Below are 14,681 nucleotides of genomic sequence, written 5' to 3'. Positions count from 1 at the left end.
TCATATAGCTTGACCTTCAATGCTGTGAGGTTGTCCCCTCTCAATGTTATGACCAAGCTATGCCAGGTTGCCATGGAGATGGACAAAGTGGCAAGAAGAAATTCTACCTGGAACAGAAGCATTATGGAAGTAACATTTTCCAGTTGAAAACTTTTGTAAAAAGATGGGTGCATAGTGCATACCATCGAGTATATGATTTTAGTGGATCAAATAAAGCTAACAGGTCATTCTCTCCAACATTGAATGCAGTTGATCTTAATTTCCTTTGGTAATCAACTGAATGCTTTGGTTCGTTAAAAAAAGAAACCAATTGCATTAGGTGGTGAAGATGGGCTTAGGACAATGGCAACAAAGTTGGAGTGACGCGACAATGGCAGTACAATCTCACAAGGATCAATTTGTATGATGGAGGTTTGGCAGTCATGCAGGAATGCTAACATAAGGTTATAGTAGAGGCCAAAGTTTGGTATGATATTAGAGGTGGCTCTACAAAGTTAGGGAGGGAGGGAGGGAGGGAGGGAGGGGAGAGAGAGGGTCCTGAAGTTTATCTTTTTGATTTTTTGGTAATCACTTCTTGAGGTTAATATAAACAAGTCACAAGTTGACTGCAGTTTCCTTGATTGAGTTTTGGTGGTTATAATTACTCTGGATGCCTCTTCTAGGACTACCTTCTCTGAGACATACTTGTCGCCTGCTCTGACATTGCTGGACAGAACTTACATGATATCAGAGATATGGGGGTCTGATGTACTAAACACACGCCTTTGCCTTCTGTTTCTCCCCCTGAATTTAGTAAGAGATGTTTGGTATGTGATCGGAGAGGTTGAAGAGAAGGCTTTGGAAGTTAAATCCTGGCATATGCCATGCTATCATTAGCTTCTAAGCTCTCATTTGCTTTAATATCAATTCATTCCTAAAAGTTGAACTCAAATACAAGCAAGTGTGGCTCAAATTATTTAATATAATACACATTTCTGGTAGGCAAGTTATTATGGCAAGTAAATGCTTAGTTGTTGGAAGTGTGTACAGATTAGGGAATGCCTTTGAAAAGTTCTATCTTTGCTGAAGCTAAATCTAACTGAAGTGAGCAAGTGATTGGATTGACATTCTCCGCTGTATGCTAGACTTTTTGCCCCCTAAATCTCAGCTAGATCTGCCGTAGTTGTTGCAAGGGCTCACAACAAAAGCAACAGATCTGAGCATGCTTTCATTTGTTCTTGAAGAACTCTGCAATAGGAAAGAAAATTTGCATCCAATGATGAAAGATGCTAGGATGTTAATACCTGTCTACAAAGTAACACTTGAGTCGTTCAGTGTGGAGTATGACAGCTTGTAATTTGTCATAGACTCAACATATCAGTTATACTGCAGTCTCAATATGCTTGACATTACCCAAATTTTTCATAATGGAAACGTGATATTGTGCATACGATTTTGCTATGTGAGAATGAAAACAATGAAGAAAAGCTTAGCAAGGACTCGAGAAGTGCTCTTTTTGTGGGTATATATAGTTCAACCATCTTCCAGGCTTATTGTCTGAGCTCATCGTGAAAAGACATTGTATGATTTGCACAGCTTGGGGGAATGCTGTCAAGAAAACACATTTTTCTCTATTGTAGTGCATGCTTCCTGAAATTTCCTGTGCCAAGTTCACAGGTCTTTCCTGCTTATTCCAAACTAGACGATAATTTATTCAGAGAATGTGGATCCCCGAATCTTGTTTGCCCGGATCTCCTGCCATCCATCACGATGATGGCGTCTCGAGTAGATGCATGCGCTCGACAGTAGTCCCAAGGTACTTGGTCCTGGTGTGCATTAACGGAGCATCTTGAGTGGATTTACCAAGAACCACATAAGTATCTGCCTTAGAGCGATTGTGCGGAGATTGACAGTCGGACTCTAATTACCTAATGCAAAGGAAAAGCAAGAAGAGAAGAAGCATGAGACCTCACTCTAGACATGCGAGCCTGTGGTCATCTTGATGTCTTCTAGGTCCACCACAGAACGAAGAAATTCTTCGCATAACGACAATCTGGAAAATTGCTTAGTTAGGAAAAAAGATATGCATAATTACAAAGGCATGGGTCTATTCAAGTTAGTCTAACCATGTCAGTCAAACTTCTCCCTAAAATTTCTCCGAATCGAAGGCCAGGTCTGGCTCCTTTCCCAATGAATTTGCTGAAACAGAACAGGTTGTCGCGAGTTCAGAGTTGGCAGATGAAATCACATGATGTTTCTGGGGATATCTATCCGGAATCAGGTAGTGCCAATGCCCTCATCATGTCATTTGTTTAGTCCTCATCAATCACTGCTAACATATGCGCTCTTTTGGATAGATTTGTACTATAGTTTGGATTTTGTCACGTGTCTGTATCCTTTCTAGAGAATTTTATAAAAACCCCATTTGGCAGATGAGAGGCGGTAGATGTTGTCGGTGGTGGTGGCAGTGATGATGGACATCACATGCTCTTTGAATTTAAGAATTCGTGGGTTAATCAGTATTAAACAAGGTCATGTCTACATCGGACTTACAAAGTATTGGGGCAAACCCTATCGGATGATGTCTTGTCTTTGTCTGGGTTTCTTGCAAACCAAAGTTGCAAAATTTTATAGAGTGGACTAGAGGATGTTCCCGGTGCTGCAAATTGTTCTAAAGGCTCAATCATTCATCACCAAAATGATCTAGCTTGTGTCTTACATGGCGAGCAAGGATCTAATAACCTTTCAAATTCGCTAATCCTGGCGAGAAACGAGGATAACTTGCTTATATGAAGATCGGAAAGATAGATTTGGTTTGATGGCCCAAAACCTAACTTAAGATGTTTTCTAATTGCTATATTTACTAGACAACTCATGCCCACATACTAAAGAGGACCGTCATGTGTAACTACGATGTTATGGGCATCACGTGAGAAAAGAGTGGCTTTTTTTTTTTTTTAAATTATTGTTGTGTATAAAATAGTATTATCCAAGTTAACTTTCAATCCCTGGCCAGACAAAAGAAAAAGAAAGATAACTTTCGATACGCCGGGGAGTCAAACATCATTATTACGATAGACAATGGGGCGGAGGACTCTAAAGCATCTACGAATGTGCTTAGTGGAATCCACTATTGAATATAGTAAATCCTGCTTTAAGGAGCTGAAAATGAGCTGAAAATTCTCATTTTTCCACAGGAAGAAAGAGTACCCTAATGATGCATCCTAAGATAAAAAGCTAGGGTTAATGAATCAAATAATAATTCACTAAGGGACTAAACTTCAAATGTGCTTTAAATTAGGAGTTAATAGTTTCGGGGTAGGTAGATTCCAGATCCTGTCGGAGCCGGTTTCTAGCTTTTGTTCCAGCCAAATATGTCGTCCCTAGAATTGGCCCACTCTTTGTTTTATTTAATTATTTATTTATTTTGCTTCTTTTTTTGGTTCAACCATATTTATTTTGCACTTATAATGTGAACTTTTCCATGAAAAGATAAACATAAGATCAAATATAATACTTTAACGTAAGAAAGAAGAAAGTGTATTAAAATATAATAGATCTAGGGTTGGTTTCAAACTGGTTCAAAACGGGTTTTACCGAAAACAACAGTTGCCATTATGGAATGGTGGGAATCGACATAGGTGCAATAGTTCTTGGGATAAAATCCCCAATCCCTAATGAAAACTGGTTCCACTCAAAAACCGACGGCTCTCGATTTAGAACCGGAAACTTAACCGGTCAAGGCCGGTTCCTAAATCTTTTACCCGATAACCAAGCCGGTCTCTATGTGAACTAGCCTGGAATCTATCTAGTAAAGCATGTTTGGTTCAATTCCCAAATTGAACTGGGCCGGTGCTCACCCCTACTTTAAACATCATTGTTGCCATTTGTTTGAAGTTCATCAACATAAGTTAAAAAAAAAAAAAAAAAAGGATTTGATCATCCTGCGACTCTACAAATTCAGTAGACAAAATTTTTGTATTTTTGATCCCGTGAATGATTTTATATTTTCACTATGATTCCACCTAATATTTTCTTGACCTAGAGAGTTCAGATCGGGCAGGAGCTTTGCTCATTTTATGTTATCCCCTTTCTATCCCGCCGAGCGAACGAATAAGGCGCATTTCGAGCTAAATTTTCCATTCTAGTGAAATTGTCTCGACCAAAAAGAGACTTGATTGGTGCGAAAAAAGGAGTTGATTAAATGGCCAAAAGTAGTAAAGTTAAAACAATTTGTAGTTCTTTATGCGACCACATAAAACAATGTAAAGGTCAATTATCTCAATTTCCACTTTCCACTTTTTCTACCGAAAATAAAAAGAAATACATTAAAAAGAAAATCAAGAATTATCTGTCATATGAGTATCATCTTCTCTATATAAAGACCGCACATGAATATGGTACACAAGCAGAGAGTAAAGATAGCTCAATTCAGTAAGCCTCTCACTTCTCAGAATGGCTATCGCCACTCAGCCATTGCTAAGCTCACAAACCTCCCATAACAGAAGTCTCTGTCTGATTCTCTCCTTAATAGCAGTCATCTTCTCCTTTGCCATGATCACAGACCGCTTGATCAAGACCAGCGATTTCGCTAGTGCCCCTCTTGTGCATATCTGTGGCAAGGCCCAGGATCAGGCTCGATGCCGAGCCATGGTTTCGGAAGCCGTCCCCTTTGGCGCGGCCTCGTTCATGAGCGACAACAAGTTGCTCCGAGTGTTCGTGAAAAGGACGGCGATCCGGACTGAAAATGCTGTACACACCACGAAGGATGCTCGCCGCCGGGTGAACGATCCTAGAGAAGAAGCGGCTTTGGCCGATTGCGTGGAGTTGATGGAAATGTCCGTGGATAGATTGGAAGACTCCATAAGGAGTCTTCAAGAGCAGAAGGTAATCATTTGGGATATTGACCATCAGAAGCTTCAGCACTTACTTTTAGTTAATATGAGAATCATGAAATTCATAACCCACCAAACTTAGAGATATCTAAATGAATTCTTTCCTAGATTTGAATTAACTCAAATCAAAACTTTTTCTCTCCTCAGTCTTCTGCAGATGTACATACATGGCTGAGCAGTTCACTCACAAATTATGTCACCTGCTTGGACGGGTTCGAGGGTTCGTCGTCAGCTAAATCTTCGATCGAGCCTATTGTCAGTGACTTGATATCGAGGGCAAGAACTTCTCTAGCCATGTTTGTTTCTACTTCATCTCCTGAAGGACGAAAACCAGATGTCCTGGAGTCCTTGATCAGCGATTTCCCATCGTGGGTCACAGGGAAAGAACGTCGTCTTCTGCAATCAACAGCGGACGCTGTTAATGCTGACGTGGTGGTGGCGAAGGACGGAAGTGGGAAGTACAAGACAGTGAAAGAGGCGATTGCGGCCGCTCCTAGCAATGCCAAGACCCAGTACGTTATTTTTGTGAAGAAAGGCACATACAAGGAGAATGTAGAGGTGGCCAAGACCAAGACAAACATCAAGCTAGTTGGTGACGGCATGGATTCGACCGTGATCACTGGCAGCCTCAATGTCATTGACGGTGCAACGACATTCAAATCCGCGACTGTTGGTAAGGATCGATCTCATCTAATATCTTTGATTGAAAAGAAGTGATGAGCATGATCATAGAGTAAATTTTTTTTTTTTCTCTACATAATCTGTAAACTGTACCCCTGCAGCTGTGAATGGCGATGGATTCATCGCCCAGGACATATGGTTCCAGAACACTGCCGGGCCGCAGAAACATCAGGCGGTCGCGCTCCGTGTCAGTGCAGACAAGTCGGTCATCAACCGGTGCCGCATCGATGCCTTCCAAGACACCCTCTACACTCACACCAACCGCCAGTTCTACCGAGACTGCTATATCACGGGTACGGTGGACTTCATTTTTGGAGACGCGGGTGTCGTGTTCCAGAACTGCAAGCTGGTGGCACGAAAGCCCATGAGCAGCCAGTCCAACATGGTCACGGCCCAGGGCCGGACCGACCCAAATCAGAACACCGGGATCTCGATCCAGAGCTGCGATGTGATTGCGAGCTCTGATCTCGAGCCCGTCAAGGGCTCGATCAAGTCGTATCTGGGCCGGCCTTGGAAGGAGTATTCTAGGACTGTGGTGATGCAATCAAACATTGGTGATCACATTGATCCCACAGGGTGGTCAGTGTGGAGGGGCGATTACGCCCTTAAGACTCTGTACTATGGGGAGTACATGAATAAGGGACTGGGCGCGGGAACGAGCAAGCGGGTGAAGTGGCCAGGTTATCGGGTCATCACCAGCACGGCAGAGGCAAATAAGTTCACCGTGGCCGAGCTGATTCAGGGAGGGACTTGGTTGAAGTCCACTGGAGTGTCTTACACTGAAGGGTTGTGAAAAATGAGTTCTGGTCCTTTCTTTTTGGGCGAGTTTCTGCAAGTTGTGTTGTGAATTCAATAATTTGTAGCGTATGGAGACTTCATTGTACTCTATGGTTCATGTAACATTGTTTTGGCATCACGAATACTGCATCGTATCCAGGTCAGCTCCATTTGTCTGTCACTGTCCACGTAAGCCGCCACATGGAATTTTAACGGCAATCTTAAACAAAACCATGACAGATAGCGTGTTTGTCACAATGGTACAAGTTTGGCAACACAACAAAAAAACAATTAATGGAATTAATATCATAGTAGGTCTTATATAGTGTTCTTGGTGACACAAAAAAAGCCTGAAGTCCCTCCTCAATGGCAGCCACTCCTCAGCGATTTATACCCTAGTGCAACAATCCACGATAATCACGTTTAGATACACGAATTATAGATTCATAAAGTAAACATTACGCACCTTGTTTCGCTCCATCGTTCTTGATGCGGAATTTGCGGCGATCCGTTCTCAAGAACTTCTGCTCATAATCACAGGCCCCTTTAAACGCTTCAATGAGACGGCCCTCTCACGTAGCAATCTTGATGTGAGGCTCTTGTGGACATCAGGGTTTAGAGGAGGGACTTGAGCTCTATTTATAGAGATTTAAACATTATCCTCTCATTACAGATAAAGCTTATCTCGACCCATACTTATCCAGCCTCATATCAAATTTGAATTAGGATTTATCTATCTTTATTAGACCAAATTTATATTTACAATTACAATTAATAAAGCCCATATTTAATATTTGAAATATATTCTAACATTCTCCCACTTGGGCTAGATTAATTGAAATTGTACTGTATATGCGCATCTTTATATTGGTCTATAGATAATTCCCAATAGTCAATCCGATCCCATAAAGTTTTAAGCACCGAATCATAGCAAGAATCGCATCAAAAGACACAGAGCTATCCATGGTCACAAATGCTCTTAACTTTACCGATATGGATTTGATATGGTAGTATGGCAAACGGATAACATCTCAAAAGAGACACCTTATATGTTATCCTCTTTGTCAGTCACCATTCTCTTACTTTATGTGTCACAAAACCCGATGTGTCACAAGAGAACTTCCTTATGGTTCCAACGAACTCACATATATCTTACCTTTATAGTTAACTATACTTTATGTGTAACAAGACATATGCACATGGTCAAAAATAAATGCCCCAGCCATTACTCAAGGTGTACACAATACCTTGAGATTTTAACGGATATGCATTCAATAACACATTCATAAATACTCAATTGAATGTAAAAGAATCAATACATATCAAAACAGTTTCAAAAAGTAACATAATGCAAATGCAAACTTTATTAGAGCAAAAATAGAAAGCTCCCACTAAACAATGGCATCCCACGATGCTTCTAAGCCCATGCTAATAACATGTCGTTCAAATACGCAAGGACGTAGACCTTTAGTTAGTGGATCAGCAAATCATAACATCCGTAGTAATATGCTCTACCGCAACGTGCCCATGTACGGATTCCTTTATGGTCAAAAACTTAACCTCCATATGCTTAGACCCTTTGAGACCTACTGTTGTTGTTAATGAACAACACCGCGGCAGTTATTGTCACAATAAAAGTATATGGGTCTATCAACAAAATCAAACACGGACAACTCCCTAATGAGATTCCCGGGCCAAATACCTGCGAGTAGAACTGAAAAGCATGCTATAAACTCCGCTTGCATAGTAGAGGATGAAATCGTCTTCTTTTCTCACTTTTCCATGATACTTCCGCTGCTAGCATAAAAACGTACCCCGTTGTCGCGCTTCTTGTCATCCCGACATCCAAATAGATCGAATCGAAGAATAGCCTATTAGCTGCAAGTTTTGAACATGTCTATAAATTAGCATATAGTCTGGTGGTCCTCTTTAAGTACCTCAAAACCCTTCTTGGCAAGAAACCCGTGATCGTGTCCTCGGATTTGACTATCATCGCCTAGAAGTCCTGTTGCAAAAGCAATGTCCCGGTCTAGTACAAACTCGTGTGCATACATGATACTACCAAGTGCACTAGCATAAGGTACATTCTTCATCTGTGCTTTCTCAATATCTGAATGAGGACATTGTGAAAGACTCAATTTATCACCTTTACGGAGGGAGCAATTCCTGGTTTGCGCTGTTGCATATTGAATCTCTCCAAAATACGATCAATGTATGCCCTCCGAGATAAGCCTAATATGCGAAGAGAACGATCCCTATGGATCTCAATTCCAAGAACAAAAGACGCTTCGCCAAGATCCTTCATATCAAAGTTCTGTGACAACATTCTCTTTGTCTCATGCATTAATTCAATGTCAGTGCTAGCAAGCAAGATGTCATCAACATAAAGAACGAGAAAAACAAATTTCCTCCCATGACCTTGCGGTAAATGCCAGATCTAACTTGTTCTCAATGAACCCAAAATAAGTAACAACACTATGAAACTTCAAGTACCATGTCTAGAAGCTTGCTTCAAACCATAGATAGACTTTTTCAATCTACAAACTAAATTACCTGCAGCCCCTGCTGCAAAACCTTCTGAGTTGTGCCATATAAACTTGTTCATCAAGGTCTCCATTCGAAAAGCCAGTTTTAACGTCCATCCGGTAAAGCTAAACCATATCAAAATGAGCTACTAAAGCCATGATTACTCTAAACGAGTCTTTAGAAGAGACCGGAAAAAGTTGCTTCATAATCTACTCCTTCTTCATCCGAGTGAATCCCTTAGCTACTAATCGGCTTTAAATTTTTCAATCTTTCCTCTGGGAGTCTTTCTTAGTCTTGAACACCCACTTGCAACCAACGGGTTTATATCCTTCAGGAAATTCAACAAGCTCCCAAACACCATTATGTTTCATAGACAACATCTCATCTTTCATCGCATCTAGCCATAAATCGACCGAGGACAAGAAATAGCTCTTCGCATAGGTCACCGGATCGAACACAACCGATATCATAATCTTGCTCACCTAAATAAACTATGTAGCATGCCGGTATAGCTGATCGTCTTTGTCTAGAAGATCTCCTTAGAAGAGCATCTTCAACCTCATTCCTGTTCTTGAGAGCCTTGAGGAATTTCATCGATAGTATGTAGGTTCTTGAGCCTCAACGGGATCGGTGTTGGTAGGAACTTCCACAATTGTCGCAGGTATAGAAAACGACATATAAGTACTCACCATACCATTATCTTCAATAGACTGCAAACAATCACCTTTTTGCGCACATCAAGCTCTAGAAACTTCGCATCGTGAATCTACAATTCTCATTCCTCCATTGGGATTATAAAATCGATATCCCTTTGAATGATCTGGATAAGACACAAAAATAACATCGAGTGGTGCTTGGAGTCTAACTTGCTCAAAGTTGGATTATACAATTTTACTTCTGAGGGCATCCCCAAACTTTCGTGTGATTCAAGCTAGGTTTCCGTCCATCCATAACTGGAATGGAGTAAGAGGCGCAGATTTCGTAGGAACACGATTTAAAATATAAAGCGCTGTTTTCAAAGCTTCACCCCACAAAAAACCAGGTAAATTAGTTCCGCTAATCATACATCTCACCATATCCATAAGTGTACGATTACGCCTTTGAGGTACCCGTTCCCTGACTACCGGGCATAGTAAACCGAGCCACAATCCCAGTATGCCCTAAGTACTTGGCGAATGGCCCTTTAAGAAGGCCGCCATGTCGCACCCATAATACTCACCACCACAGTCATATCGACAATCTTTATGACTTTTCCCAGTTGTTTCTCGAACTTTATCCGGAAAATCTTGAGCTTGTCAAGAGATTCGAACTTTTCCTTAATCAAATACAGATAACCATATCGGGAATGATCATCTATAAATGTGATGAAATAAGAATTTCTACACAATGTTGCTGTATAGGGTCCGCTTATATACTCAGTATAGATGATCTCTAATAAATGAGAACCAAGTTGGTGTTTTCTTCTTTGTTTTAGTCATCTTACCTCTACGTAGTCTTATGTGCGTCTAGATCACTTTTGAGAGTGGGGATGGAATGTCTCGCCTTTATTGGTCTTTCCACTCTTTCCTTAGAGATGTGACCAAGACGTTTATGCCATAATGCGTAAGATTGTTCCTTTAGGTAGAGGTCTTTTGGAAACAACATTTTCGGGTGTATAAGTTAGATGTATATTTCGTTGGGAGACAAACATAATCTTGTACAATCCATTGGACATAGTGCAATACCCAACTTTATTTGAATTAAAAGAAATAGAAATTGCATTGTTTGAAATCTCAAAAGAGTAACCACACGTGTCCAAACTTGATACGGAAATTAAATTCCGTCTAAAGGAAGGTACATAAAATGTGTTTCTTAACATCAAATTAAAACCGGAATCTAGAATTAAAATGACATCTCCCACGAACTCGACGTCAACTTTACTGGTTGTTTCCTACGGTGAGCTTTGATTCTTCCTTATTTGGCTTCCTCCGTTTTATGAATCCCCGCCTGTATGGTAAACGCAACATGATTAGTTGCACCGCTATCTAGCCACCACGACCAAGATGGGGCTTTGACGGGATTAGATTCACAAACCGGTGCCAAAGAATCATTACCTTTAGGCTCACGCAGACAACCAATTTTTATACTTAGCGCAGCTTTTCTTTACGTGTCCTCCCTTCTTACAAAAGAAACAGAGACCATCCTTACCAGCTTTACCGTCCCTTTTAAAGGTCGGCTTCTTTGAACCCAAGTTGTCGGATGCACCAACAGATGAGTGAGTATCTTTGTGAGCACGATTTTTGTGTCCCCTACCCTTTTGGCACGAGAACATGTGTGTAAACATAGCAATGTATGCTTTATTTTTCTTCAGCTTAGTCTCCTCCGATACTACCCTTGCAATCAAGTCATTGATTGTCCATGGTTGATCGGCGGTATTGTATTGTGTTTGGATGATGCCAAATTCAGGTGGAAGGGAGTTAAGTGCAAGGTGCACAATACAAGCATCGGGGATAGCAACATTAAGAGCCTTAAGCTTTGATTGCAGATCAACCATCCTTAGGACGTAATCCCTAACACCAGCAGAACCATCATACTTCAAACTGAATAATCCCGACATATGTGTGCCTACTTCAGCATTAGGCGAGTCACGATTTCTAGCCACCAAGGCCTCCATCATCTCCCTAGCAGTGATGTCAGCATCAAAATCACTTCTAAGATGTTCTATGGATTGGATCGCTTCATCGAAGTAAGCAAATCCTATTGCTCTTTTCCCAAGCAGCAAACCCTGCTTTCTGGGCATATGTACTAGCATCGGTGGGAGCTATCGGTCTATCCTCATTAAGAGCGACATGAACATCCGCTAATTCCATACCAAACAGAAAATCCTCTCTCCATTTCTTAAAATTAGAACCAGTAAGAATCTCAATAGCTATGGAGTTGCCGTTCACGTAAAAGGTGACTGAAAAAATCAACATTTATAATTAGCATAATGTGAAAATTTACCTTGAGAGTTACATACATCATCATATAATCACCTTTGGGCGGAAAGACATGACATGCGGTTAGTATACTCTCAGACATTACGGGCCATGAGAATTTATTCTAATCTTCGTTAATCACCACCTTTGGGTGTAGGAAATCACTTAGACCAACCAATCCTCAACCATATGCTGTACATGCAACCCTCCAGGCAACAACACACAATTACCTCCTTTGGGAGTATAACTATACATTAAAGCAGGAGACATCCCAATACTTTATTAACCTTTATTTATTTAAATCCAATCAAGTGTGCCACTTTGGCAGTCACAACCCAATTAGATTTTTCGGAAATTGGGACATAATCTTTATATTTCACATTAACCGTATGCATGTAGTTTCGAAAAATGGGGGCAATCATCCACAAAATTACATGCCGTGCTAATTCACTCAACAATACATGTTAAACTATATACATGTAATTGATAAATTATGCTCCCCATATCTGTATGTGGTACTTACATGTGAGATTACACCTATATTTCACGAAACCATATAGAAATACATTGAAATACGCCAAAAATACCCCAAACAATACACGTATTTGGGATTCTATAGGTATTTTCCATTCATAAAAATATCAAACATGTAAAATAAATATACCACATTGTAGAGCATGAGAATACGAGCACGTCGGTACCTGGAACACCCGAATCGGACCTCTCACGCTCCCTCACGCGCCGCTTGAAGCTGCGCGTGAGGCATACTGACACGTGCTCTCGCACGTGTTCCCGCATCTTGGCCGGTTTTCAAACCGGTCCGACCGGTTTCCCGGTCCGACCTCATCTTGCAAACCCGGGAAGTCCGGAGTCAACTGGTCAACCGAAGCAGGTCGGGTCACGGGTCGGGTCGGGTTCCGGCGGTCGGGTTACACCCGGCAGGGCGAAGTCCAGCCAACCCCGTACGAGCACGTGCGGGGCTCGCGCAATGCGCGTGCGTTTGGCGCGTGGCCGCGTGTGGGCGGCGGTGCGGCGGTCTCCGGGGCGACGATCTTTATATGGTTTTTCTCTAGTCGTGTACATTCCGAATATATAATTTTCTTTCAATTTTGACGAAAATAAAAATTCGGAAAATACACCGGAACATAATTCGAGATCTAGAACGCGTTGGCTACGATACCACATGTGAGCTGGGATTTATACCCTTGTGCAACAATCCACGATAATCACGTTTAGATACACGAATTATAGATTCATAAAGTAGAAGCATTGACGCACCTTGTTTCGGATCCATCGTTCTTGATGCGGAATTTGCGACGATCCGTTGCTCAAGAACTTCTCCTCTATGAACCCCCTTTAACACTGGCTTCAATGAGACGGCCCCCTCACGTATCATTATCGACGACTCTTGATGTGAGGTTGTGTGGACATCGGGGTTTAGAGGAGGGACTTGAGCTCTATTTATAGAGATTTAAACATTATCCTCTCATTACGGATAAAGCTTATCTCGGCCCATACTTATCCAGTCCCATATCAAATTTGAATTAGGATTTATCTATCTTTATTAGACCAAATTTATATTTACAATTACAATTAATAAAGCCCATATTTAATATTTGAAATATATTCTAACAGCCTCCACTCAGCCATTGCTAAATACACAAACCTCTATAACAAAAAGTCTCTGTCTGATTCTCTCCATTGTAGCATTCATCTTCTCATCTGCCATAATCACAGGCCACTTTATCAAGACCAGCAAATTTGCTAATGCCCCTCTTGGGCATATCTGTGGCAAGGCCCAAGATCAGTCTCGATGCCGAGCCACAGTTTCAGAAATCGTCCCCTGTGGTGTGGCCTTGTTCATGAGCGACAACAAGTTGCTCCTAGTGTTTGTGAAAAAGACAGCGATCTGCATGAAAATAGCTATAGATGCCACCAAGCATGTAAGCCGCTGGGTGAACGAGAGAAAGAAGCGGCCATGGCTGATTGCTTGGAGTTTACGGAAATGTCCGTGGATAGATTGGCAGACTCGATAAGGAGTCTTGAAGAGCATAAGGTAATTATTTGGGTTATTGATCGTCAGAAGCTTTAACACTTCGTTAAAGCTCATAACCCACAAACTTAGAGATATCTAAACGAATACTTTCTTAGATCTGAATCAACAGAATCCCAGAACTTTTTCTCTCCTCCGTCATCTGCAGATGTCCATACACCGCTGAGCAATTCACTCACAAACTCCGACCTCGAGTTCAAGGAGTCCCAGTCCAGTTTTGCGCTGTTCGGCGTCAACTCGCTCCCCTCGTCGAGCCGGAGGTGAAGAGTCTCAAGGACTCGGACCAGAAGGACCAGGGGGACTTCTTGCGGATGCCTGAGTGCATGGCAGAATTCATCTAGTCACGGAGGCTCTGGGTTGGCCCGATCACCTGCCCGCCCCTACTGTCGAAGATGCAAATCATGATCACCTTTGCTTTGATATTGATCTGGCAGCCGTTTGCGGGGGAGACGCTTTGGCACGATAAGAAAGTTTGGCTTATCAGTGCCGTGTATGTTTACTTCTTCAGTGTTGCAGGCACAATGCATAACATCACTAGGAAGATGCCCATGTCTTCAGTGGATAGAAACGTTCTGCCAAAGCTGGTCTGTTTTTTTACCAGGGTTCAGGGATGCAGCTTGGCTTGTTTGGTATGTTTCTGGGCTGTGAAGAAGGTGGCGTACTTGGATAATTGGAAGACTGGGTATGGAATTCAGTGGATCTTACAGATAGCTAAATGTTGAGCATTCATTTTCTTTTACCTTAAATCTTCCAGTGTAGCTGATACCTTGGGCCTTTTGGTGAACAACGAAATATCAGATTAGTTTGCGGGGA

At 41.6% G+C, this 14,681-nt stretch overlaps 2 protein-coding genes across 2 annotated transcripts; both read left to right on the top strand.

Moving 5' to 3' along the window:
• Positions 1 to 4,399: 4,399 nt before the first annotated feature.
• On the top strand, positions 4,400 to 6,559 carry LOC115727898 (pectinesterase). Its single transcript, XM_030658213.2, has 3 exons — positions 4,400 to 4,866; positions 5,022 to 5,547; positions 5,657 to 6,559. The coding sequence occupies exons 1-3, from the start codon at positions 4,435 to 4,437 to the stop codon at positions 6,346 to 6,348; spliced, it is 1,650 nt and encodes a 549-aa protein (XP_030514073.2). The 5' UTR covers positions 4,400 to 4,434; the 3' UTR covers positions 6,349 to 6,559.
• Positions 6,560 to 13,454: 6,895 nt separating this feature from the next.
• Positions 13,455 to 14,251, top strand: LOC115757319. The gene is made up of 2 exons (XM_048276537.1): positions 13,455 to 13,870; positions 14,006 to 14,251. Exons 1-2 carry the CDS (start codon positions 13,629 to 13,631, stop codon positions 14,130 to 14,132), a joined length of 369 nt encoding a protein of 122 aa, XP_048132494.1. The 5' UTR covers positions 13,455 to 13,628; the 3' UTR covers positions 14,133 to 14,251.
• Positions 14,252 to 14,681: the final 430 nt, after the last annotated feature.

Source organism: Rhodamnia argentea, chromosome 3, assembly GCF_020921035.1.
Source record: "Rhodamnia argentea isolate NSW1041297 chromosome 3, ASM2092103v1, whole genome shotgun sequence".
NCBI classification, from domain to species: Eukaryota; Viridiplantae; Streptophyta; class Magnoliopsida; order Myrtales; family Myrtaceae; genus Rhodamnia; species Rhodamnia argentea.
The sequence above is the reverse complement of the archived record's forward strand: the minus strand, read 5'-3'. Positions and strand labels throughout refer to the sequence as shown.